At 53.4% G+C, this 24,607-nt stretch overlaps 1 protein-coding gene across 4 annotated transcripts in view; it reads left to right on the top strand.

Moving 5' to 3' along the window:
- inpp5ka (inositol polyphosphate-5-phosphatase Ka) overlaps positions 1 to 24,607 on the top strand; it is a 38,167-nt gene that overhangs the window by 11,448 nt on the left and 2,112 nt on the right. Inside the window, exons 3-12 of one of the 4 annotated variants that reach the window (XM_085964638.1) lie at positions 151 to 187; positions 2,564 to 2,665; positions 5,414 to 5,530; positions 8,358 to 8,533; positions 16,189 to 16,300; positions 17,061 to 17,170; positions 19,687 to 19,879; positions 20,761 to 20,898; positions 22,557 to 22,640; positions 24,223 to 24,327. In XM_085964638.1, coding sequence (XP_085820764.1) covers positions 151 to 187; positions 2,564 to 2,665; positions 5,414 to 5,530; positions 8,358 to 8,533; positions 16,189 to 16,300; positions 17,061 to 17,170; positions 19,687 to 19,879; positions 20,761 to 20,898; positions 22,557 to 22,640; positions 24,223 to 24,327 — 1,174 coding nt within the window. Of the gene's footprint in view, positions 1 to 79; positions 188 to 2,556; positions 2,666 to 5,413; positions 5,531 to 8,357; positions 8,534 to 16,188; positions 16,301 to 17,060; positions 17,171 to 19,686; positions 19,880 to 20,760; positions 20,899 to 22,556; positions 22,641 to 24,222; positions 24,328 to 24,607 lie in introns of all 4 variants that reach the window. The other 3 variants (XM_085964637.1, XM_085964641.1, XM_085964640.1) reach the window with 3 other exon arrangements.

The raw sequence follows: 24,607 nt of genomic DNA, 5'->3' as shown, positions 1-24,607 counted from the left end.
TCTCCCTCTCTGGCTGTCTCTCTCTCTCTCTCTCTCTCTCTCTCTCTCTGTCTCTCTCTGTCTTTCCCTCCTTCCACAGACTGCATATTGTGACGTGGAATGTCGGAACAGCTGCTCCTCCTGACGATGTCACCCCCTTACTCCTTTCAGAGGTTCCGACACAAGAGACGGACATGTACATCATTGGGTGAGTGAGGTCGATGATGTCATTGGGTGAGGGAGGTCAATGATCTCATTGGGCGAGGGTGGTCGATGATGTAATTGAGCGAGGGAGGTCGATGATGTCATTGGGCAAGTGAGGTCGATGATGTCATTGGGCGAGGGCTGTCGATGATCTCATTGGGCGAGGGTGGTCGATGATGTAATTGAGTGAGGGAGGTCGATGATGTCATTGGGTGAGGGAGGTCGATGACGTCATTGGGTGAGGGAGGTCGATGACGTCATTGGGCGAGGGAGGTGGAGGCCGATGACGCCATTGGGCGAGGGAGGTGGAGGCCGATGACGCCATTGGGCGAGGGAGGTGGAGGCCGATGACGCCATTGGGCGAGGGAGGTGGAGGCCGATGACGCCATTGGGCGAGGGAGGTGGAGGCCGATGACGCCATTGGGCGAGGGAGGTGGAGGCCGATGACGCCATTGGGCGAGGGAGGTGGAGGCCGATGACGCCATTGGGCGAGGGAGGCCGATGACGCCATTGGGCGAGGGAGGCCGATGACGCCATTGGGCGAGGGAGGCCGATGACGCCATTGGGCGAGGGAGGCCGATGACGCCATTGGGCGAGGGAGGCCGATGACGCCATTGGGCGAGGGAGGCCGATGACGCCATTGGGCGAGGGAGGCCGATGACGCCATTGGGCGAGGGAGGCCGATGACGCCATTGGGCGAGGGAGGCCGATGACGCCATTGGGCGAGGGAGGCCGATGACGCCATTGGGCGAGGGAGGTGGAGGCCGATGACGCCATTGGGCGAGGGAGGCCGATGACGCCATTGGGCGAGGGAGGCCGATGACGCCATTGGGCGAGGGAGGCCGATGACGCCATTGGCGTATCCCATAGAGCGGGCAGGAGCGGTACTAATGAATACTGTCATCATGTTAACCCCTTCATTTGTCTCCCCTTCTCTCCTGATGGTGCTGTGTTTTGCCGGGGTTGTTCCATCGATGGAAGTCAGCCAAATGTTGGCAGGCTGCTCAACCATGAGTGGCCATCACATCCCATAACGTCCCTCTGACCTTTCATATCTGGTCTCCATTACATCCTCCTCACCCCCACCCCTCAGTCAGTGCCAAAGGCTTCAGCCTCCTTGCCCACAGTCTGCAACTCTCCCCCGAATCCCTCTCTCCCCCCCCCCCCACTCCTTTTTCTCTTTCCTATTCTACCCCTCCCTCGTCACCTCACCGCCCCCTAACTCAGCACAGGGTTGGTGGGGGGGAGGGGCAGATGGCTGGTTGGTGGGGGGAGGTGGGGATGGATGGTCGGGGGGAGGTGGGGATGGATGGTCGGGGGGAGGTGGGGATGGATGGTCGGGGGGAGGTGGGGATGGATGGTCGGGGGGAGGTGGGGATGGATGGTCGGGGGGAGGTGGGGATGGATGGTCGGAGGGAGGTGGGGATGGATGGTCGGGGGGAGGTGGGGATGGATGGTCGGGGGGAGGTGGGGATGGATGGTCGGGGGGAGGTGGGGATGGATGGTCGGGGGGAGGTGGGGATGGATGGTCGGGGGGGGAGGTGGGGATGGATGGTCGGGGGGGGAGGTGGGGATGGATGGTCGGGGGGGGGAGGTGGGGATGGATGGTCGGGGGGGGGAGGTGGGGATGGATGGTCGGGGGGGGGAGGTGGGGATGGATGGTCGGGGGGGGGAGGTGGGGATGGATGGTCGGGGGGGGGAGGTGGGGATGGATGGTCGGGGGGGGGAGGTGGGGATGGATGGTCGGGGGGGGGAGGTGGGGATGGATGGTCGGGGGGGGAGGTGGGGATGGATGGTCGGGGGGGGAGGTGGGGATGGATGGTCGGGGGGGGAGGTGGGGATGGATGGTCGGGGGGGGAGGTGGGGATGGATGGTCGGGGGGGGAGGTGGGGATGGATGGTCGGGGGGGGAGGTGGGGATGGATGGTCGGGGGGGGAGGTGGGGATGGATGGTCGGGGGGGGAGGTGGGGATGGATGGTCGGGGGGGGAGGTGGGGATGGATGGTCGGGGGGGGAGGTGGGGATGGATGGTCGGGGGGGGAGGTGGGGATGGATGGTCGGGGGGGGAGGTGGGGATGGATGGTCGGGGGGGGAGGTGGGGATGGATGGTCGGGGGGGGGGAGGTGGGGATGGATGGTCGGGGGGGAGTGGGGATGGATGGTCCGGGGGGGGAGGGGGGATGGATGGTCGGGGGGGGAGGGGCGATGGTCGGCGGGGGGGGGAGGGGGGATGGTCGGCGGGGGGGGAGGGGCGATGGTCGGCGGGGGGGGAGGGGCGATGGTTGCCGGGGACAGCTGATCAGGAAGCCTTGGGTTGGCAGGGGTCATTGGCACAGCCTGGGTTGATGTGACCCACTGACCCCTCATCCGATTAGTTTACAGGAACTGAACTCGAAGGTGGCCTCGTTCCTTGTTGACATGGCATTCTACGACCCCTGGACCGTCCTCTTCACCAACTCGCTGGCGCCCCTGGGCTACGTCAAGGTAAATCTGAAACTGGACCTTCGGACCGTACAAACCGCAATCAGAATGGCTAATGGAATGTTGGCCTTTATCTCCGGGGCTGGAATACAAAGGGGAGGAAGTGAAGCTTCAGTTGTATAAAGCTCTGGTCAGACCCCACCTGCAGTAACTGCGTTCAGTTCAGGGCCCCGATCCTCAGGAAGGAGATACTGTTCTCGGAGGGGGAGCCGCGCAGATTCACCAGATCGATACCCGGAGCTAAAAGGGTTAAATTCCGAGGACAGGTTGCACAGACTGGGCTTGTATTCCTGTGAGTTTAGAAGATTAAGGGGTGATCGAATCGAGGTGTTTAAGATGATTAAAGGAGTTGATCGGGTCGATAGAGAGAAACTATTTCCTCTGGTGGGGGGAGTCCAGAACAAGGGGGCAGAACCTTAAAATTAGAGCCAGGCCGTTCAGGGGTGATGTCAGGAAGCACTTCACACAAAGGGCAGTGGAAATCTGGAACTCTCTCCCCCAAAAAGCTGAGACTGGGGGTCAATTGGAATTTTTAAGACTGAGATCGATAGATTTTTGTTGGGTCAGGGGATCGAGGGATACGGAGCCAAGGTGGGTAAATGGGGTTGAGGTGCAGATCAGCCGTGACCTGATTGAATGGCGGAACAGGCTCGAGGGGCTGAATGGCCTCCTCCTGTTCCTACGTTCCCTGCCAGTAAATTCAGGTAACATTTTACTAACCACACTGTGTGAGCTGAACATGGGATGGGGGGATTGTCCAATGAGGAGAGATTGAGTAGACTAGACCTATATTCTCTGGAGTTTAGAAGAATGAGAGGTGATCTCATTGAAACATATAAAATTCTTACAGGGCTTGACAGGGTAGATGCAGGGAGGATGTTTCCCCTGGCTGGGGAGTCTAGAACCAGGGGTCACAGTCTCAGGATAAGGAGTCGGCCATTTAGGACTGAGATGAGGAGAAATTTCTTCACTCAGAAGGTGGTGAATCTTTGGAATTCTCTACCCCAGAGGGCTGTGGAGGATCAGTCGTTGAGTATATTCAAGACAGAGATCAATAGAATTTTGAATATTAAGGGATACGGGGATCGGGCGGGAAGGTGGAGTTGAGGTAGAAGATCAGCCATGATCTCATTGAATGGCGGAGCAGGCTCGAGGGGCCAAATGACCGACTCCTGCTCCTATTTCTTATATTCTTATGTTCCTATGTAAAACAATTCTGAAGCTTTAATAATCGAAGCATGATTACTCCGGGACGGGAGGATGAGCTTTGTTCCACAGCAGGCCATACTCCACTGTGGTGCTGAGGGAGTGCTGCAGTGTCAGAAGCGCTGCCGTTTGGACAATCTATTAAAGCTTGGCCCCGCCTGCTGGTTCAGGTTGGAGTTGCCAACTCTGGATCAACATAATCCTGAGGTTTCATCACCTGACCTCGCACTGCCCCCTCCCAGTCCAACAGCCTTTCTTCCCATCTCCAATATGCTTGTGATTAATAAGCAAAAGTCTTCAAAGAAAATGAAAAAGACACCATTATTTTTTTTAACGCCCCAATGATTTTCCTCCCGGGTGTTGTTCGCAGCCGATGTCCGGGACATTAATCTTCACTTCCTGGAGACTCCAGGGCATTCCTGGAGACTCCAGGGCAATCCTGGAGTGTTGGCAACCCCTAGTTCAGGTGGATGTTAAAGATCCCACGGCACTATTTGAAGAGGAGCAGGCCCGTTCTCCCTGGTGTCCTGGGACCAACGTTCCTCTGTCAGCCGACACCAGCAAAAAAAGAACCGATTAAATGGTCATGCATCCAGTTGCCATGTGTGGAATCTTGCTGTGCACAAAATGGTTGCTGGATTTGTCGGTGTGACCGTCACTGGCGCACATGAAACTCATCCGTCGTGTGTGTGTGTGTGTGAAGCACTTGGAGAGCTTTTCTGCGGGAGATGAGGCCTTGTGTAGACACCAGGCTTCATTGGTGTTGCAGAAACTTCCCTCCCAACCTCTTGACCCGTTTTTTTCCTCTTTCTGTGTCCGCGGCATTTGCTGATCTGATTATACAAGCCTGAGCTCCTTTTTGAAGTGTCTGATTGAGTCGCTCGCTGACTGAGCCTGTGTCTGACGCAGTGAGCTGTCTCCATTCAGCCCACACAATGGATTCCTTCACTGGATTCCTCGTCAGGGGCTGGGGGGGCGGGTCACTGAGCCCCCAGAGCAGTGGGACAAAGTTGAACGAGAGGATTTAAAGGGGCAGTCCATTCCCATTAACACTGCTCAGAAGCTAGTGTGTGTGGCGCCCTCTTTCTCCCCCCCCAACTCCGGTCCATGACCAAACAATTGTGCAGTGGAATGGAACCATACAGAGCAGGATCTGGCCCTGGCTGAGCTACTCTGTGCTGAATTTCCTGCTGAGCCTTGGTGGAATTTGGGGGTGCTACTATAGACCTCAGTAACAGGGAAGGAGGTGGGGAGGGGGAGGTGGGGAGGGGATGAATTCGCCAGGATTCTCACTTTGAGCAATGTCTGGAGAAGATTCTGGAAAGTGGTCATTGAGCCTGGGCTGCATTGGAGTTGGCTGTGCCCACCATGGTCGAATAGCCCGCCGACACTCATCGTCTAGTCTTGCGCGGGAAGGTACTGGAGGGTGTCCTGGGGCCCGTGAAACATGTTCCCCAGCAAAAGGAACAGAGGGGATCAACCTGGGGGAAGGGGAGCAAGGAAACGGAGTGGTATCTAATATCTGACCTCTTTTCTCTCCCCCAGATAACCTCCATCCGGATGCAAGGCGTCCTGCTCTTGATCTTTGTAAAGTGTTTGCACCTGCCTTATATCCGGGACCTGCAGACCAATTACACCCGGACTGGGCTGTTTGGATACTGGGTAAGGGCATTACTCCAGTCCTAGGCTCTGAGGCCTATCCTCAGCGAGGGTGCATGCAGTGTGTGAGGGGATAATGAGGTAATCTACAGTCTGATACATCGGCGCCAATCTCGAGCGTTTAATCCTCTCATTGTCCCCTCCGAGTCTCCGCTCACTCGGGTTTGGGTCATGCGAGGCCTCTCGTGATCAGACACATCCCGGCTGAGAAGATTGCTATGACCCTGACTGACTGTACAGGCCCCCAGAGTTAGGAGGAGGGGAAACCAGCCAGGGTTGGCACCCCGCTGACTGTCCGATGACTGAAGCTGAGATGGGTGAGTCGGCGTTGGGTGAGCACAGAATTGAGATCAGATGGCGATGCCCTTCAAGGTCGAATACCTTTCCAACGTTGACTGGGCTCTCGCGTGAATAAATGACCACTTGTTCAGCATCACCAGGGGAGGAAAGGGAGGGGCCATCACTGGGGGGGAGACTGGATACAGATCAGTGAAAAAAATATTAAATCCAGAAAGTGCTGGAAACACTCAGCAGATTGGGTAGCGACTGTGGAGAGACCGAAAGAACGACTCGTGTTTCTCCAGCACCTTTCACCACCTCAGGACGTCCCAAGGCGCTTTACAGCCAATGAAGTATTTTTGGAAGTGTGGTCACTGTTATAATGCAGGAAATGTGGCAGCCAATTTGCGCACAGCAAGCTCCCACAAACAGCACTGAGATAATGAGCAGATAATCTTTGTCTCCTGTGTAATCAGCCTGCGACTGGTAAGTGATGGGCACGGTGCGTTCCAGTATTGAGGGTATTTTGTCGGTATCGTGTAGTAAGCTATTTGAACAAAGTTTGTCAATTCCAGTATGGTATGTCGGGTTTTTATGACATGCCGCGATGTTTATCGATGTGCGCGAGCTCTTTGCAGCCTTTACACCGTCTGCAATTCCAGTTTAATCTTTAAGATTAGAAACGTTCGTGCTCGGGTTCTCCTTGTTACATGATGTAAATTACTGGGGACCAGAGAGGCTGATGGCTGGCTGTCCTTGATTTACTTTTTCTTTAACTTTGATTTGCGGAGTGTCTCGGGTCAGATAAAGTAGCTCGGGTCTCTTGAGAACTGATATCTATTAAGTGTTGCAAACAAAATAAGATACTATCCTGGCATAATTCCAGCACTGCACTAAACCGCTTTATTTAGAATTCTCAATCCTGATGCAAGATTTGTTGTGAGCTCGAGGCCAAACTTACACGGGAACAGGAGGAGGCCATTTGGCCCCTCGAGCCTGCTCCACCATTCTATCAGATCATGGCTGATCTGTATCTTAACTCCATCTCCCCGCCTTGGTTCCGTATCCCTCGATCCCCTGACCCAACAAAAATCTATCAATCTCCGTCTGGAAAGCTCCAATTGACCCCCAGCCTCAACAGCTTTTTAGGAGAGAGTTCCAGATTTCCACCACCCTTTGTGTGAAGAAGTGCTTCCTGACATCACCCCTGAACGGCCTGGCTCTAATTTTAAGGTTCTGCCCCCTTGTTCTGGACTCCCCCCACCAGAAGAAATAGTTTCTCTCTATCGACCTGATCAACTCCTTTAATCATCTTAAACACCTCGATTCGATCACCCCTTAATCTTCTAAACTCCAGGGAATACAAGCCCAGTCTGTGCAACCTGTCCTCGGAATTTAACCCTTTTAGCCCCGGGTATCGATCTGGTGAATCTGCGCGGCTCCCCCTCCGAGGCCAATATATCCTTCCTGAGGGTCGGGGCCCTGAACTGAACACCAGATGGGGTCTGATCAAGGTTCTGAACAACTGAAGCATTTTAGAATTCCAGCCCTCGAGATAATGGCCAGCCTTCCAATAGCCTTTTGATTGCTTTTAGTGCCTGTGCACTGGCTTTGAGTGATTTGTGTTCATGGACACAGCTCCTTGTCTCTCGGCACTGGGGAAATATTCCGATGGAATTTGTCCTTCGATCCAGAGTGGATGAGATCACATTTGCCCGCATTAGCCCCCAGCTGTCGCAGTCTTGCCCACTCGTTTAGTCTATCTCTGTCCCTTTGGTAACTTCCTGCTCCCGGCCACACAACTTTACTCTGTCCGTTGCTTCTAGTGTTAACCTGAAGTGTTTGTGTAACGCCAGCTGTGACTGAGTGCTGTACCTGCTTGGAGCAGTGACTGACATCAGCTACTGCGACCAAACTTTCTAAACAGGAAAAACATTTCATTGCTTGTCCTTGTCACAGTTGACACTTTTCTATGTTACTCGGAGAAACTCCCCGAGTGCTCCTGGTCCAGCGCTGCCTACAGACAGACCAGACCGAATGTGCACAAGGTGCTGGAAACACTCAGCAAGTCGGGCGGCATCAGTGGTCCCGCCACTGCCCCTCGTAGATAATCCAGAACATCAGCTTACCAGAAAGACCAGGGTATCTCCAACTGGGAAAAAGTGGGGGGGGGGGGGGGGGGTGGGGGTGAAAAAGTGGGGGGGGGGGGGGGGTAAAAAAGAGTCAAAAATGAGATAAGAAACGGCGTCTCGCGGTCATGTGATCAAACCTCCTCGGAATACACCCGACCAGAGTCTACAGCCCGTAGGAAGACACGTTGGCCTAGCGGGGTGGGTGAGATTCTGGTGGCTGACACACTCCGTTCGTCCTGCTAAACAACGGGAGGAGACGGGCTCGACTGTTCATGGCGCTGGAGGTCCGTCCCCCTCCCCCAACCCCCGGGCTCCTTCCCAGAGCGAGGCCTGAGCTCAAGCTGCAATCCGACCTTCCCCGAGATCTCTGCCGATTGTTGTTTTTGTTCATTCCCTCTCTCTCTCTCTCCCCTCCTCAGGGTAACAAAGGGGGCGTGGCCGTTCGCCTGTCCATCTACGGTCACCTGGTCTGCTTCCTCAACTGCCACCTGCCAGCGCACGTGGACAACACCAGCCAGCGGCTGGACACCTTCGAGCGGATTCTGGACGTGCAGCAGTTCACCGGCAAGAAGGCCCAGGCCATTCTCGATCATGAGTGAGTACCAGCGGGAGCCCACGCGACACGCACGATCCGCACCCCTCCCCCTCACCAGCCCCCTCCCTCCCTCCCTCCCTCTCCCCCTCTCCCCCTCCCCTTACCAGCCCCTCTTTCCACCTCCCCCTCCCTCTCCCCCTCACCAGCCCCCTTCCTTCGTCAGTCTCCCCTCTTTCTCCCCCCCCCCCCCCCCCCCCCTTCACCAGCCTGTTCAGTCTTTCCTGACAATTCTAACCTCTCAATTCTGGTATCATCCTTGTGAATCTGTTTTGCACCTTCTCCAGTGCCTCTACGTCCTAATATTGAGACCAGAACTGTTCACGACGCTCCCAGTGTGGTCTAACCAAGGTTCGATACAAGTTTAACATAACTTCCCTGCTTTTCAATTCTATCCCTCTAGAAATGAACCCAGTGCTTTGTTTGCTTTTGATGGCCTTATTAACCTGTGTCGCTACATTTAGTGATTTCATAGAGTTTAGAGTCATAGAGTTTTACAGCACAGAAAGAGGCCCTTCGGCCCATCGTGTCTGCGCCGCCCATCCATCCCTGTCCAGTCTAATCCCATTTTCCAGCATTTGGTCCATAGCCTTGTATGCAATGGCATTTCAAGTGCTCATCCAAATGCTTCTTGAATGTTGTGAGGGTTCCTGCCTCTACCACCCTTTCAGGCATTGAATTCCACATTCCAACCACCCTCTGGGTGAAAAAGTTCCTCCTCAAATCCCCTCTAAATCTCCTGCCCCTTACCCTGAATCTATGCCCCCTTGTTATTGACCCCCCCCACTAAGGGGAAAAGTTCCTCTTTATCTACCCTATCTATGCCCCTCATTATTTTGTACACCTCAATCAGGTCCCCCCTCAGCCTTCTCTGCTCCAAGGAAAACAACCCCAGCCTGTCCAGCCTCTCTTCATAGCTGAGGCGCTCCATCCCAGGTAACATCCTGGTGAATCTTCTCTGCACCCTCTCCAAAGCAATCACATCCTTCCTATAGTGAGGCGACCAGAACTGCACACAGTACTCCAGCTGTGGCCTCACCAGCGTTTTTGTACAGCTCCATCATAACCTCCCTGCTCTTATATTCTATGCCTCGGCTAATGAAGGCAAGTATCCCATATGCCTTTTTAACCACCTTATCTACCTGCTCCGCTGCCTTCAGGGATCTATGTACATGTACACCAAGGTCCCTCTGACCCTCTGTACTTCCTAGGGTCCTACCACTCATTGTGTATTCCCTTGCCTTATTTGTCCGTCCAAAATGCATCACCTCGCACTTTTAAGGGTTAAATTCCATTTGCCACTTTTCCGCCTGTGGTAAACCACTTTTACCGTTCACTATCGTTACACTATAGTTATCACTGTTAGATCGTTTCCCTATAGTTATCACTGTTCACATTGTTGTATCACTGTACGAGGTCGCCTCTTGTCACGCTGCTATACCTGGGCTGACCACTGCCGACTCCGCCCATGGCTCCGCCTACCTGCCCGGGTATAAAGGTGGTCGACTGGCTGGTATTCCTCCTTCTTGGATCCGATCACCCACGAGGGTGGGCTCTGTTATTTAGTCAATAAAAACCTACAGTTACTTTCTTAACTCGTCGCTTTTCATTGGACGAATTGATAGGTATATCAATTTTATTGACTAAATTTTAAAATGTCGTCACTTGAGCAGCCAAACAACCAGTCAACGGAGCGGAGCAGCCAAACGACCAGCCAGACGCCCAGCTACAACAGCCACAGCAGCCGGCTTGGCTGCGAGCCCTCAAACCACCGTACCGGGATCTAAACCCACAAGCAACAAACGCAGCCCTCGACTTCAAACACTGGCTGTGCTGCTTCGAATCCTACCTGGAAGAATCCGGCGTCCCTCAGAGATCCAAACTGAGAGTTCTGACCGCCCAAGCGAGCCCTAAAGTATACGCACTCATCCAGGACATTACTACTTACGAGGCCGCTATCAACCTACTGAAACAGCAGTACCGGAGCCCGGTAAATTCCATGTATGCCAGACACCTCCTAAGATCCCACCCGCAACAGCCAGGAGAGTCTGTAGCTGAATTTTTACGGGCGCTACGAACACTCGGCAGGGACTGTGACTTTAAAGCAGTATCGGCTGCAGAAAACACTGAAGATAACATCCGTGATGCCTTCGTGAAAGGCCTTCGGTCCGACTACTCACGGCAGAGACTGCTGGAATCAAAGGACCTCGACCTGAACACAGCTGCAGCCTTGGCCTACTCCCTAGAAGTGACCCAGCGGGACCTCGAGGTGTATTCCAGGTACAGTTCGCGACTCTGGGACTCGGGCCCGACCCCGACCGCAATACCCCTCGTAGCGCCGCCCCCGGGACCTACCTCAGCGTCGGCGTCCCGGACCCGATCGGGACCGCCACCCCCGGTACCGGCTGCGACTTCGGACCCCCGCGGCCGGGCCGCCGGCTGCTTCTTCTGTGGGCAGGCGAAACACCTGAGGTCGCGCTGCTCAGCCAAAAACGCGACGTGCTCCAGCTGCCTGAAGAAAGGCCACTTCGCGAAGGCCTGCAGAGGGAGAGCAGCAGAGGCCAGCAGTGCCTCATGCGAACTGTGGGGGCGGCCATCTTCTATCAAGGCCACAGATGAGCAATGGGGCGGCCATCTTTGATCCAGGCAACTGACGCCAGCAGTGCCTCGTGGGTTGTGGGGGCAGCCATCTTCTCCACCATTTTGCCCCACCTCGTGGGCGCCTCCATTTTACCCACCACGCTCGACCGCCACCTTACCTCCAGACCTGCCGACCGCTTCACCTACAGACTACAGCGACCCGCTCAGCCACACACTAGCCTCCGTCACACTAGACCAAGCTCGCCCGCATCAGCTGTCCAAGTCAATGATGGACATCAAAGTAGACGGCCACGCCACGACCTGCCTGTTTGACAGCGGAAGCACGGAGAGCTTCATACATCCAGACACGGTGAGCCACTACTCCCTCACTGTCCAGCCAACGCGCAACCGGATCTCGATGGCATCGAGGTCCCACGCCACAGACCTCAGCGGCTACTGTGTTGTGACCCTGTCGGTTAAGGGCACGGAGTATAAAAACTTTAAACTCCTCGTCCTGCCCCAGCTATGCGCTGCCGTCCTAGGGCTGGATTTTCAATCCCACCTCCAAAGCGTCACTCTAGCATACGGTGGACCCCTCCCCCCGCTCACAGTCGACAACCAGCAGCCTTTAAATCGCCCACCGCGTAACACCTGCGGCCTATCCACCCTCAAGGTCCCGCCACCTTCCCTGTTCGCTAACCTCACCCCCGACTGCAAACCCGTCGCTACCAAGAGCAGGCGGTACAGCTCCGGGGACAGAGCTTTCATTAGCTCTGAGGTGCAGCGTCTCCTGAAGGAGGGCATCATCGAGGGGAGCAGCAGCCCCTGGCGTGCCCAGGTTGTAGTCGTTAAGACCGGCAATAAAAACCGCCTGGTCATCGACTACAGCCAAACCATAAACCGGTACACCCAGCTGGACGCATACCCCCTTCCCCGCATATCTGATATGGTCAATCAGATTGCTCAATACCAGGTATTCTCTACCATCGACCTTAAGTCGGCCTACCACCAACTCCCTATCCGCCCCGAGGACCGCCAGTATACCGCCTTCGAGGCGAATGGCCGCCTCTACCACTTCCTTAGGGTCCCCTTCGGCGTCACCAACGGGGTTTCGGTCTTCCAAAGGGAGATGGACCGGATGGTTGACCAGAACGGGCTGCAAGCCACGTTCCCCTATCTAGATAACGTCACCATCTGCGGCCGCGACCGGCAAGACCATGACGCTAATCTGGAAAGATTCCTCCGTACGGCCCAACGGCTGAACCTCACCTACAATAAGGAGAAATGTGTGTTTAACACCTCGCGCCTTGCCATCCTCGGCTGCGTAGTAGAGAACGGAATCATCGGCCCCGATCCCGAAAGAATGCGTCCCCTCATGGAGCTACCCCTTCCCCACTGTCCAAAGGCGCTGAAGAGAACCCTGGGGCTCTTCGCCTACTATGCCCAATGGGTGCCGAATTATGCGGACAAAGCCAGACCCCTCATGAAGTCCACCTCCTTCCCCCTTACGGAAGAAGCGCGCACGGCCTTCTCCCTCATCAGGGGAGACATTGCTAAGGCCACTATGCACGCAGTGGATGAGTCCATCCCCTTCCAAGTGGAGAGCGATGCATCCGACTTCGCCCTAGCCGCTACCCTCAACCAGGAGGGGAGACCGGTGGCCTTCTTCTCAAGGACCCTACAGGGCCCTGAGATCCGACACTCTTCGGTCGAGAAGGAGGCCCAGGCGATTGTGGAGGCGGTACGCCGCTGGAGGCATTACCTCGCAGGCAAGCGATTTACCCTCCTCACCGACCAGCGTTCGGTCGCTTTTATGTTTAATAACAAGCTGAGGGGTAAAATCAAGAACGACAAGATCTTGAGGTGGAGAATCGAGCTATCCACCTACGATTATGATATCTTGTACCGGCCTGGTAAGCTGAACGAACCCCCTGACGCTCTATCGCGAATTACATGCGCCAGCGCGCAAATTGATAGACTTCAGACCCTCCACAGCGACCTCTGCCACCCCGGGGTCACCAGGCTTTACCACTTCATTAAGGCCCGCAACCTGACCTACTCCATCGAGGAGGTCAGGACCATGACAAGGAACTGCCAGACCTGTGCCGAGTGCAAACCGCACTTCTTTAGGCCGGACAGAGCAAGCCTGATCAAGGCCACCCGCCCCTTCAAGCGCTTGAGCATCGATTTTAAGGGGCCCCTCCCGTCCTCTGACCGTAATGTGTACTTCCTCAACATTGTTGATGAGTACTCCCGTTTCCCCTTTGCCTTCCCCTGCCCAGACATGACCAGCACCACGGTCGTTAAATGCCTGAACGACCTCTTTGCCTTGTTCGGGTTCCCAAACTATATACATAGTGACCGGGGCGCCTCCTTCATGAGCGAGGAACTCCGTCAGTTCCTACTAGCGAGAGGCATCGCCACTAGCAGGACCACCAGCTACAACCCCCGAGGGAACGGCCAGGTGGAAAGAGAGAACGCGACGGTATGGAAGGCCGTCCTCTTAGCCTTAAAGTCTAAGGGCCTCCCAACCTCTCGCTGGCAGGAGGTCCTCCCGGCGGCGCTGCATTCCACCCGTTCACTACTTTGCACTGCCATTAACGCCACCCCCCATGAACGAATGTTTGTTTTCCCCAGGAAGTCGACTACGGGAACCACGCTACCAACCTGGCTGACCTCTCCGGGGCCTGTCTTGCTGCGAAAGCACGTGAGGGCCCATAAAACGGACCCCCTGGTCGAGAGGGTGAACCTCCTGCACGCCAACCCCCAGTACGCCTACGTGGCATACCCAGACGGGCGGGAGGACACAGTCTCCTTACGAGACCTCGCACCCTCGGGCACTCCGGAGACACCACCGCTACCCCCCCCCCACCACCCCCCCAATTCCAGCCCAGGTAGACGGTACGCCGGAACCCCAAGAGCCTTCGCCTACCTCGCAGACGCCAGCATTAACACCGGAGAACGCAACACCGCCGCTGCGACGATCAGACAGGCTTACGAGGCCTCCGGACAGACTGACATACCAGAACTGGTAGTACACTTCACCCCGCCGGACTCAAATCTAAACAAGGGGTGAATATGGTAAACCACTTTTACCGTTCACTATCGTTACACTATAGTTATCACTGTTAGATCGTTTCCCTATAGTTATCACTGTTCACATTGTTGTATCACTGTACGAGGTCGCCTCTTGTCACGCTGCTATACCTGGGCTGACCACTGCCGACTCCGCCCATGGCTCCGCCTACCTGCCCGGGTATAAAGGTGGTCGACTGGCTGGTATTCCTCCTTCTTGGATCCGATCACCCACGAGGGTGGGCTCTGTTATTTAGTCAATAAAAACCTATAGTTACTTTCTTAACTCGTCGCTTTTCATTGGACGAATTGATAGGTATATCACCGCCCATCTGACCAACCCGTTTATATCGTCCTGTAGCCTGAGGCTTTCCTCCTCGCAATTTACCACCCCACCAATTTTCGTGTCATCTGCGAACTTACTGATCATACCTTTTACATTCTCATCCAAATCATTTATGTCGATCACAAACAACAAGGGACCCAGCACCGATCCCTGAGGTACCCCACTGGACACAGGCTTCCAGTCACAAAAGCAACCTTCGACCATCACCCTCTGCCTCCTGCCACTCAGCCAGTTTAGGATCCAAGGCACCCTGGATCCCATGGGCTCTTACCTTCTTGACCAGTCTCCTATGCGGGACTTTGTCAAAAGCTTTACTGAAGTCCATGTAAACCACATCCACAGCATTTCCCTCATCCACCCCCGTGGTCACCCCCCTCGAAAAATTCAATCAGATTTGTCAGACATGATTTACCCTTGACAAAGCCATGCTGACTATCCCCGATTAATCCTTGCCTCTCCAAGTGGAGATTAATTTTGTCCCTCAGAATTTTTTCCAATAATTTCCCCACCACAGATGTTAGACTCACTGGCCTGTAATTCCCTGGTTTATCCCTGCTACCCTTCTTGAATAATGGTACTACGTTAGCTGTTCTCCAGTCCTCTGGTACATCCCCTGTGGCCAGAGAGGTTCTGAAAATTTGTGTCAGAGCCCCTGCAATCTCCTCCTTTGCCTCCCACAGCAGCCTGGGATACATCTCATCCGGGCCTGGGGATTTATCCACTTTTTGGCCTGCTAAAACCGCTAGCACCTCCTCCCTCTCGATGCTAATATGTTCAAGTATGTCACAGTCCCCTTGCCCGATTTCTATGTCTGCATCGTCTTTCTCCATAGTGAACACAGATGCAAAAAATTCATTTAAAACCCCGCCTACATCCTCTGGCTCTACACACAGATTGCCACTTTGGTCCCTAATGGGCCCTACCCTTTCCCTGGTTATCCTCGTGCCCTTAATATACTTATAAAACATCTTAGGATTTTCCTTTATTTTGCTCGCCAGTGTTATTTCATGGCCCCTCCTCGCCCTCCTAATTTCTTTTTTAAGTATGCCCCTGCACTTTTTATGCTCCTCTAGGGCTTCTTTAGTCTTTTGTAACTGCCAAAAGCCCCCCTTTTACTTCTAATGCATTTTTGTATATCCCTTGTCATCCAAGGTTCCCTTTGCTTGTTGGTCCCACCCTTGACCTTTACAGGAACATGTTGGCGTTGTACTCTCTCTATTTCCCTTCTGAAAGTCTCCCACTGTTTTGAGGTGGATTTTCCTATAAGCAGCTGCTCCCAGTCCACTTTGGCTAGATCTGTACCCCCAGATTCCTTTGCCCCTTTTAGACACTTATTTTCCAAGTAATATGTGACCACCTTATTCCTCCTTCGGGAGGAGCAGGTGTCTGTGGACCTCTGGTTCCCAAAGCTCTCCACCACTGGGGGTTTTCCTCACCTCATGTCTGGGTCTGTTGTAGACTCACTGATGGAGATTGATTGCTGTGATTGGTCAATAATTCCATTATCATTGGATCATGAGATACTAGAAGGTGAACGAGGTGAACCTGGGTCTGTTTTTGTCTTGCAATTCCCGTGTTGCTCTGATTCTTGCCTCGAGTGTCTGGGCTATCGGCTGCTCCCTGCTTTCCTATCATTAACGAGTCTCGTCTCTCACAGCCTGGTCTTCTGGTTCGGGGACCTCAACTTCCGCATCGCCGACCATGGACTGCACTTCCTCCGCGAGTCCATCAGCAAGAACCGCTTCCACCTGCTGTGGGACAAGGATCAGGTGAGGGCAAAGGTCATGGGGCCCGAGAGTACAAGAGCCATTTATGGGTGGCCAGCACGGTCATATCATTTTAACACGGGTTAGACACAGACTAATGCTCCCTCTACACTGCCGCATCAAACACTCCCAGGGCAGGTACAGCATGGGTTAGATACAGAGTAAAGCTCCCTCTACACTGTCCCAGCAAACACTCCCAGGGCAGGTACAGCACGGGGTTAGATACAGAGTAAAGCTCCCTCTACACTGTCCCATCAAACACTCCCAGGGCAGGTACAGCACGGGTTAGATACAGAGTAAAGCTCCCTCTACACTGTCCCATCAAACACTCCCAGGGCAGGTACAGCATGGGTTAGACACAGAGTAAAGCTCCCTGTACACTCATGAACGTGCATCATTCCCAGCCACAGTAGAGTGACACCCTATTGCACCAATGTGTCATTTCTCCTTCCCATTGTTGTGCTCTCTCAGACTGAGATTGGCAATTCACATTATTTTTGGTGTAGTTTTCACTGTACCTGAAGATAACGAAGGACTGGGATAAAACTGCCCAAAATATGCTTTTACAGGTTTATTGTAGACCGCAAAGAGAAGACTGATCCCCTGCGTGTGGCACCGAATTCAAACCCTGGATCGATGAGAGGGATCGGTAGCATGTGTAACGGAGCACGGTGCTGTTGGTGTGTGTGTGTGTCTGTGCAATATACATCCCAGTCTCCCATTGACTCTCTGCCCCCCACCCCACTCTCCCCTGTCCCCACAGCTCAACAAGGCAAAGAAGACTGAACCAGTCCTGAAGGGGTTCCTGGAGGGACAGCTCCTCTTCAAACCCACATACAAGTTCAACCTGGACTCCACCAACTACGACACCAGGTAACCCCAGACTCTCTGTGTCCCCCCACCCCACTCTCCCATTGACTCTCTGCCACCCCCACTCTCCCATTGACTCTCTGCTCCCCCCCCACTCTCCCATTGACTCTCTGCCCCCCCACTCTCCCATTGACTCTCTGCCCCCCCCCCCCCCACTCTCCCATTGACTCTCTGCGCCTCCCCCCACTCTCCCATTGACTCTCTGGGCCCCCCCCCCCCACTCTCCCATTGACTCTCTGGGGCCCCCCCCCCACTCTCCCATTGACTCTCTGCCCCCCCCCCACTCTCCCATTGACTCTCTGTGCCCCCCCCCCACTCTCCCATTGACTCTCTGCCCCCCCCACTCTCCCATTGACTCTCTGCCCCCCCCCACTCTCCCATTGACTCTCTGCCCCCCCCCACTCTCCCATTGACTCTCTGCCCCCCCCCCCACTCTCCCATTGACTCTCTGCCCCCACTCTCCCATTGACTCCCTGCCCCCCCCCCCCCCCCACTCCCATTGACTTCATGGCTGATCTGCACCTCAACTCCATTTACCCACCTTTGCTCCATATCCCTTGATCCCCTTATCCAACAAAAATTTTCAGAAGGCCTTCAATAAGGTCCCACACAAGAGGTTGGTGAACAAAATTAGGGCACATGGAATTGGGGGTAATATACTAGCATGGATTGAGAATTGGTTAACAGACAGAAAACAAAGAATAGGGATAAATGGGTCTTTTTCAGCATGGCAGGCTGTGACTAGTGGGGTACCGCAAGGATCGGTGCTCTGGCCCCAGCTATTCACAATCTGTATCAATGATTTGGATGAGGGGACTAAATGTAACATTTCCAAATTTGCTGATGATACAAAGCTAGGTGGCAGTGTCAGTTGCGAAGAGGATGTGAAGAGGCTTCAAGGGGGTCTCGACAGGCTCAGTGAGTGGGCGAGAACATGGCAGATGGAATATAATGTGGATAAATGTGAAGTTAGCCACTTTGGTAGAAAAAACAGAAAGGCAGAGTATTTCCTAAATGGAGAAAGATTGGGGAATACAGATGCTCAAAGGGACCTGGGTGTCCTTGTACATGAGTCACTGAAAGTGAATGTGCAGGTGCAGCAAGCCATTAGGAAGGCAAATGGTATGCTGGCCTTCATTACAAGAGGATTTGAGTACAGGAGTAAAGAAGTCTTACTCCAATTATATAGTGCCTTGGTGAGACCACACCTGGAGTACTGTGTACAATTTTGGTCTCCTTGCCTAAGGAAGGATATACTTGCCATAGAGGGAGTGCAACGAAGGTTCACAAGATTGATTCCTGGGATGGTGGGACTGTCGTACGAGAAGAGATCGAGTAAACTAGGCCTGTATTCTCTTGAATTCAGAAGAATGAGAGGGGATCTCATTGAAGCATACAAAATTATTACAGGGCTTGATAGGATGGATGCTGGGAGAATGTTTCCCTTGGCTGGGGAGTCTAGAACCAGGGGCCACAGCCTCAGGATAAAGGGTAGGCCATTCAGGACTGAGATGAGAAGAAATTTCTTCACACAGAGGGTGGTGAATCTTTGGAATTCTCTACCCCAGAGGGCTGTGGAGGCTCAGTCATTGGGTATATTCAAAACAGAAGTCGATAGGTTTCTGACTAGTAAGGGCATCGAGGGAGATGGCGATAGGGCCGGTGAATGGAGTTGAGGCAGAAGATCAGCCATGATCTCATTGAATGGTGGAGCAGGCTCGAAGGGCCGAATGGCCTACTCCTGCTCCTATTTCTTATGTTCTAAAAAAATCTATCAGTCTCTGTCTTGAAAGCTCCAATTGACCCCCAGCCTCAACAGCATTTTGGGGGAGAGAGTTCCACTTTGTGTGAAGAAGTGCTTCCTGACATCGCCCCTGAATGGCCTAGAAAGAAAGACTTGCATTTATACAGCATCTTTCACGACCACCGGACGTCTCAAAGCGCTTTACAGCCAATGAAGTACTTTTGGAGTGTGGTCACTGTTGTAATGTGGGAAACACGGCAGCCAATTTGCGCACAGCAAGCTCCCACAAACAGCACTGTGATAATGACCAGATAATCTGTTTTTTTGTTTTGTCGATTGAGGGATAAATATTGGCCAGGACACTGGGGAGAACTCCCCTGCTCTTCTTCAAAATAGTGCCTTGGAATCTTTTCCGTCCACCTGAGAGAGCAGAAGGGGCCTCGGTTCAAAAGACGGCTCTAATGTTAAGGTTATATCCCCTTGTTCTGGATTCCCCCACCAGAGGAAATGGTTTCTCTCGATCTACTCCATCGAATACTTTCATCATCGGAATTGCGGTCCGGTTTATTGTGTTTGGCCATTCCTGTAGAATCCTGGGATCTGTTGCCTCGGTCGTTTACAGCTCGCTCCCAAACTAAGCGCTCGTTCCCCTGTTAGTTGCCCAGCCCCACTCTCCAGCGCTCTGCTCCGTGTTTAACCTCGCTGTGCCGGCCAACTTCGCCTCTCTGATCCCAGTCTCTTCTCATTTGTTGCTGCCCCTTCCTCTCCCCGACAGTGGGAAGAAACGGAAACCAGCCTGGACCGATCGGATCCTTTGGAAAGTTAAAGAATGCTTCCAGGATGGAGGGAGTGAGGCCCAACGTTCAGACTTGAATAAGCCCATCGCGGTGACGTTAGACACCTACGACAGCCAAATGGAGTACGGGATCAGTGACCACAAGCCAGTGTTGGGAAGCTTTTGCCTAGAGGTGAGGAGAAGGGGGAATGTGTTAGTCGGCGGACACTGATACGGGGAACAGTTAACGAGGACGCGGCCACTCCCAGTTGCCAACTCTGATTGGTCATGTTCCTGGAGGTTCCATCACCTGATTTCCGGCTCCAGCCGCTCATTCTGGTCAAACAACATTTTTTTTCTTATTTCCAATATTTCTGTAGCTAATAAACAAAAGCATTCAAAGAATATGAAAAAACCCGTAATTTTTTTTTAACACTCCCGATGATTTTTCTCCCGGGTTGTGTCCCGGAGATTAATCCAGACTCCAGCCCAATCCTGCAGGGTTGGCGACTCCACCCCCAGGCCAGAGACTCGCTCCTGTTTTACGAAGGGCAATTTGCTTCATGAATGAAACCTCAAAGTGTCGGAAATACAGGGCGGGGAGAGAGCAGGGCTCAAGCAGCAACCTGTCGGAGCGGGTTTGGGAAATCCTGCCGAGGGGAAGCTGCAGAACTTCTCAGTCCCCCGTCTCCCCACCCACCCTCCCTCCCCACTTCCCTATATCCTCAATCCCACCCTCTCACCCTGTCCCTCAGTCACTGTCCAGGTACAGGGGCCTGCTTTTTGGGGCAGGGTGGGTGGACCAGCTGGTCTTTACCTGCCCATGTTCGTGAACACATCAAATTGTCTGCTGACCTCCCAGCAGATGGTGCATGAGGTGGGATTGATATTCCGGGAGGGGGGGTTGATATTCCGGGGGGGCGGGATTTATATTCTGGGGGGGGCGGCATTGATATTCCGGGGAGGGGAGCGGGATTGATATTCCGGGGGGGGCGGGATTGATATTCCGGGGGGGGGGGGGGGGATTCATATTCCGAGGGCTGCCACTGATGCTTTGCTTTGTTTTGGGTCCAGTTCGAGAAGCTCGTCACTCAGCCACTGGTGGAGCTGCAGCCCGAGGGGGCGTGGCTCCCTGGCCGCGATGCGATCATCTCCTACTGCACGTTGGAGGAGTATCCCAGCAGCTCCTGGGACTGGATCGGACTTTTCAAGGTAATTTTCAGAAACTTCTCCCCGTCTCCCTCAACCCCACCCACCCACCCACCGTCTCCCTCAACCCCACCCACCCACCCACCGTCTCCCTCAACCCCACCCACCCACCCACCGTCTCCCTGTATCCCTCAATCATGGAATGTGGGTGGCACTGGCAAGGGCAGTATTCAATGCCCATCGCTCATTGCCAGACCGGGTAGAAATGGCAAGTTCTTATCCCAGAGGGGCTTGTTCTCCTCAGAGCAGAGAAGGTTAAGAGGGAGATTTAATAGAGGTGATCAAAATCATGAAGGGTTTTGATAGAGTAAATAAGGAGAAACTGTTTCCAGTGTCAGGAGGGTCGGTAACCAGAGGACACAGATTGGCAAAAGAACCAGAGGGGAGACGAGGGGAGTATTTTTTTTACGCAGCGAGTTATGATGATCTGGAACGCGCTGCCTGAAAGGGCGGTGGAAGCAGATTCAATAGTAACTTTCAAAAGGGAATTGGGTATATGGTTGAAGACTTGACTATTCCAACGCACTCCTGGCCGGCCTCCCACATTCCACCCTACGTAAACTCGAGGTAATCCAAAACTCTGCTGCCCCGTGTTCTAACTCGCACCAAGTCCCGTTCACCCATCACCCCTGTGCTCGCTGACCTACATTGGCTCCCGGTTAAGAAGCGCCTCAATTTCAAAATTCTCATTCTTGTTTTCAAATCCCTCCACGGCCTCGCCCCTCCCTATCTCTGTAACCTCCTCCAGCCCCACAACCCCCCGAGATATCTGCGCTGCTCTAATTCTGCCCTCTTGAGCATTCCTGATTCTAATCGCTCAACCATTGGTGGCCGTGCCTTCTGTTGCCTAGGCCCTAAGCTCTGGAATTCCCTGTCTAAACCTCTCCGCCTCGCTACCTCTCTCTCCTCCTTTAAGACGCTCCTTAAAACCTACCTCTTTGACCAAGCTTTTGGTCACCTGCCCTAATTTATCCTTATGTGGATCGGTGTCAAATTTTTTGTCTTAAAATACTCCTGTGCAGCGCCTTGGGACATTTTACTACGTTAAAGGTGCTATATAAATACAAGTTGTTGTTGAAGGGAAAAAAATTTGCCGGGCTGTGGGGAAAGAGGGACTAATTGGGGAATCAAGCGGGCGGGGAAAGTGGGGTCGAGGTCGAAGATCAGCCATGATCTCATTGAATGGCGGAGCAGGCTCAAGGGGCCGAATGGCCGATTCCTGCTCCTAATTCTTACGTTATTATGTAATTGGACAGCTCTACCAAAGAGCCAGCACAGGCACAATGGGCCAAATGGCCTCCTTCTGTGCGGTATCATTCAATGATTCTATGACAATCCGACAGTTTTCATGGTCATTTTGTCTGATGCCAACCCACAAATTGCCAGATTTATTGAATTGAATATCCCCCATTTGCCACAGTGAGTTTTGAACTCACTAACCTCTAGATTGCTAGTCCAGTACCAGAACCAATCGGCCACCATACCCAACACCCTTGGCAATGCGTGAAGCGCCTTGGAACATTTTGCTGCCTTTAAAAGCCCGATATCAATGCAAGGTGTTGTATTGTAGGGCTGGGGGAAGTGAGGAGTTCCTCAGTGTTGAGGTCCAGGGAGGAGTGAGGTGCGATGGAGAATGTCACTGACCATGTCTGCCATTCCAGGTCGGGTTCCGAAGTCACAGTGACTACGTGACATACATCTGGGTGAAGGACGATGAGTTAACAGTCAATGAGGACATCTACCAGGTAAGGAGCGAGTCCACCTCCCACCTCTGGTTGGACATATTCCTGAAGACTTCAGCACATGACCTCCAGCCTCCAGTGACCTTTCTCCAATCTCCAATATAACAAACAAACAAAAGTGTTCAAAGAAAATGAAGAAAACACACAATTCTTTTTAACACCCATTGGTTTTACTCCCCAGATGTTTTTTTTATTCGTTCCTGGGATGTGGGCAAGGCCGGCATTTATTGCCCATCCCTAGTTGCCCCTTGAGAAGGTGGTGGTGAGCCGTCTTCTTGAACCGCTGCAGTCCGTGTGGTGAAGGTGCTCCCACAGTGCTGTTAGGGAGGGAGTTCCAGGATTTTGACCCAGCGACGATGAAGGAACGGCCGATATATTTCTAAGTCAGGATGGTGTGTGACTTGGAGGGGAAATTGGAGGTGGTGGCGTTCCCATGCGCCTGCTGCCCTTGTCCTTCTAGGTGGAAGAGGTCGCGGGTTTGGGAGGTGCTGCCGAAGAAGCCTTGGCGAGTTGCTGCAGTACATCTTGTAGATGGGACACACTGCAGGTACAGGTGTCCTGGACATTAATCTGCAATTCCTGTCGACTCCAGGACAATCCTGGAGGGTTGACATCCTCGACTGGTGACAGCAGTGGTCAAGATTATCCAGCGTCAATTTCTGAGGGTCTGCAGGACCCAGCTCCTCGCCCGAGTGGCCATGTGGAGCAAATCAGAGCCGAGCCCAGGTGGGGGTCACTGGACAGTGATCAGGAGCAGGGACTCCAGGCCAGGGGAACCCAAGGACCATTGTTGTCCACTAGTTGAGTTCCTGGCTGAGATTGGCACAGGCCGAGGACCTTCCTAGATCGTCTGGTTATTCATACATAGAATGTCCAGAAACAGGCCATTCGACCCAACTGGTCCGTGCTGGTGTTTATGCTCCACACGAGCCTCCTCCCACCCTCTTCATCTCACCCTATCAGCACATCCTTCTATTCCTTTCTCCCTCATGTGTTTATCCAGCTTCCCCTTAAATGTATCTATACTATTCGCCTCAACCACTTCCTGTGGTATTGAGTTCCACATTCTCACCACACTCTGGGTAAAGAACTTTCTCTTGAATTCCCCATTGGATTTATTAGTGACTATCTTATATTTATGGCCCCTAGTTCTGGTCTCCCCCCACAAGTGGAAACATCTTCTCTACGTCGACCCTATCGAACCCCTTCATAATCTTAAAGACCTCGATCAGGTCATCCCTCCTTTCTAGAGCAAAGAGCCCCAGCCTGTTCAGCCTTTTCTGAGAGTTCTTGTCTCTCAGTTCTGGTATCATCCTTGTGAATCTTTTTTGCACCTTCCCCAGTGTCTCGATATCCTTTTTATGATATGGAGACCAGAACAGAGCACAGTGCTCCCAGTGTGGGCTAACCAAAGTTCGATTCAAGTTTACCATAACTTCATTGCTTTTGAATTCTATCCCTCACGCACACAGCTGTTGCCAGAGATTGAACCGTTTGAGCTGTGACTGCGGTTATTTTGGCGTTGCTGCGACTCGGCTTGCCCGTGTTCCACCTGCCGTGACACACCTGCACCTCTGTCTTCCAGGTGTACCTGCATGGTGAGGAAATCCCCGCGACAGGTGGAGAATTCACCCTCTGTTACTACAGCAGCAACATGGAGTCCATCGTAGGAGTGAGCACCTCATTTCAGGTATTCTCTCTCCGTGCCACTGGATGCAGCTCTCCCTGCTGATGGGACAGTGTAGAGGGAGCTTTACTCTGTATCTAACCCGAGCTGTACCTGCCCTGGGAGTGTTTGATGGGACAGTGTAGAGGGAGCTTTATTCTGTATCTAACCCGTGCTGTACCTGCCCTGGGAGTGTTTGATGGGACAGTGTAGAGGGAGCTTTACTCTGTATCTAACCCGTGCTGTACCTGCCCTGGGAGTGTTTGATGGGACAGTGTAGAGGGAGCTTTACTCTGTATCTAAC

This window comes from Somniosus microcephalus, chromosome 22, assembly GCF_052327205.1.
Source record: "Somniosus microcephalus isolate GS21.2 chromosome 22, FLI_Smic_1.0, whole genome shotgun sequence".
Taxonomy (NCBI): domain Eukaryota; kingdom Metazoa; phylum Chordata; class Chondrichthyes; order Squaliformes; family Somniosidae; genus Somniosus; species Somniosus microcephalus.
Note: the sequence above shows the minus strand (reverse complement) of the source record. Positions and strands in the feature narration are given on the sequence as shown.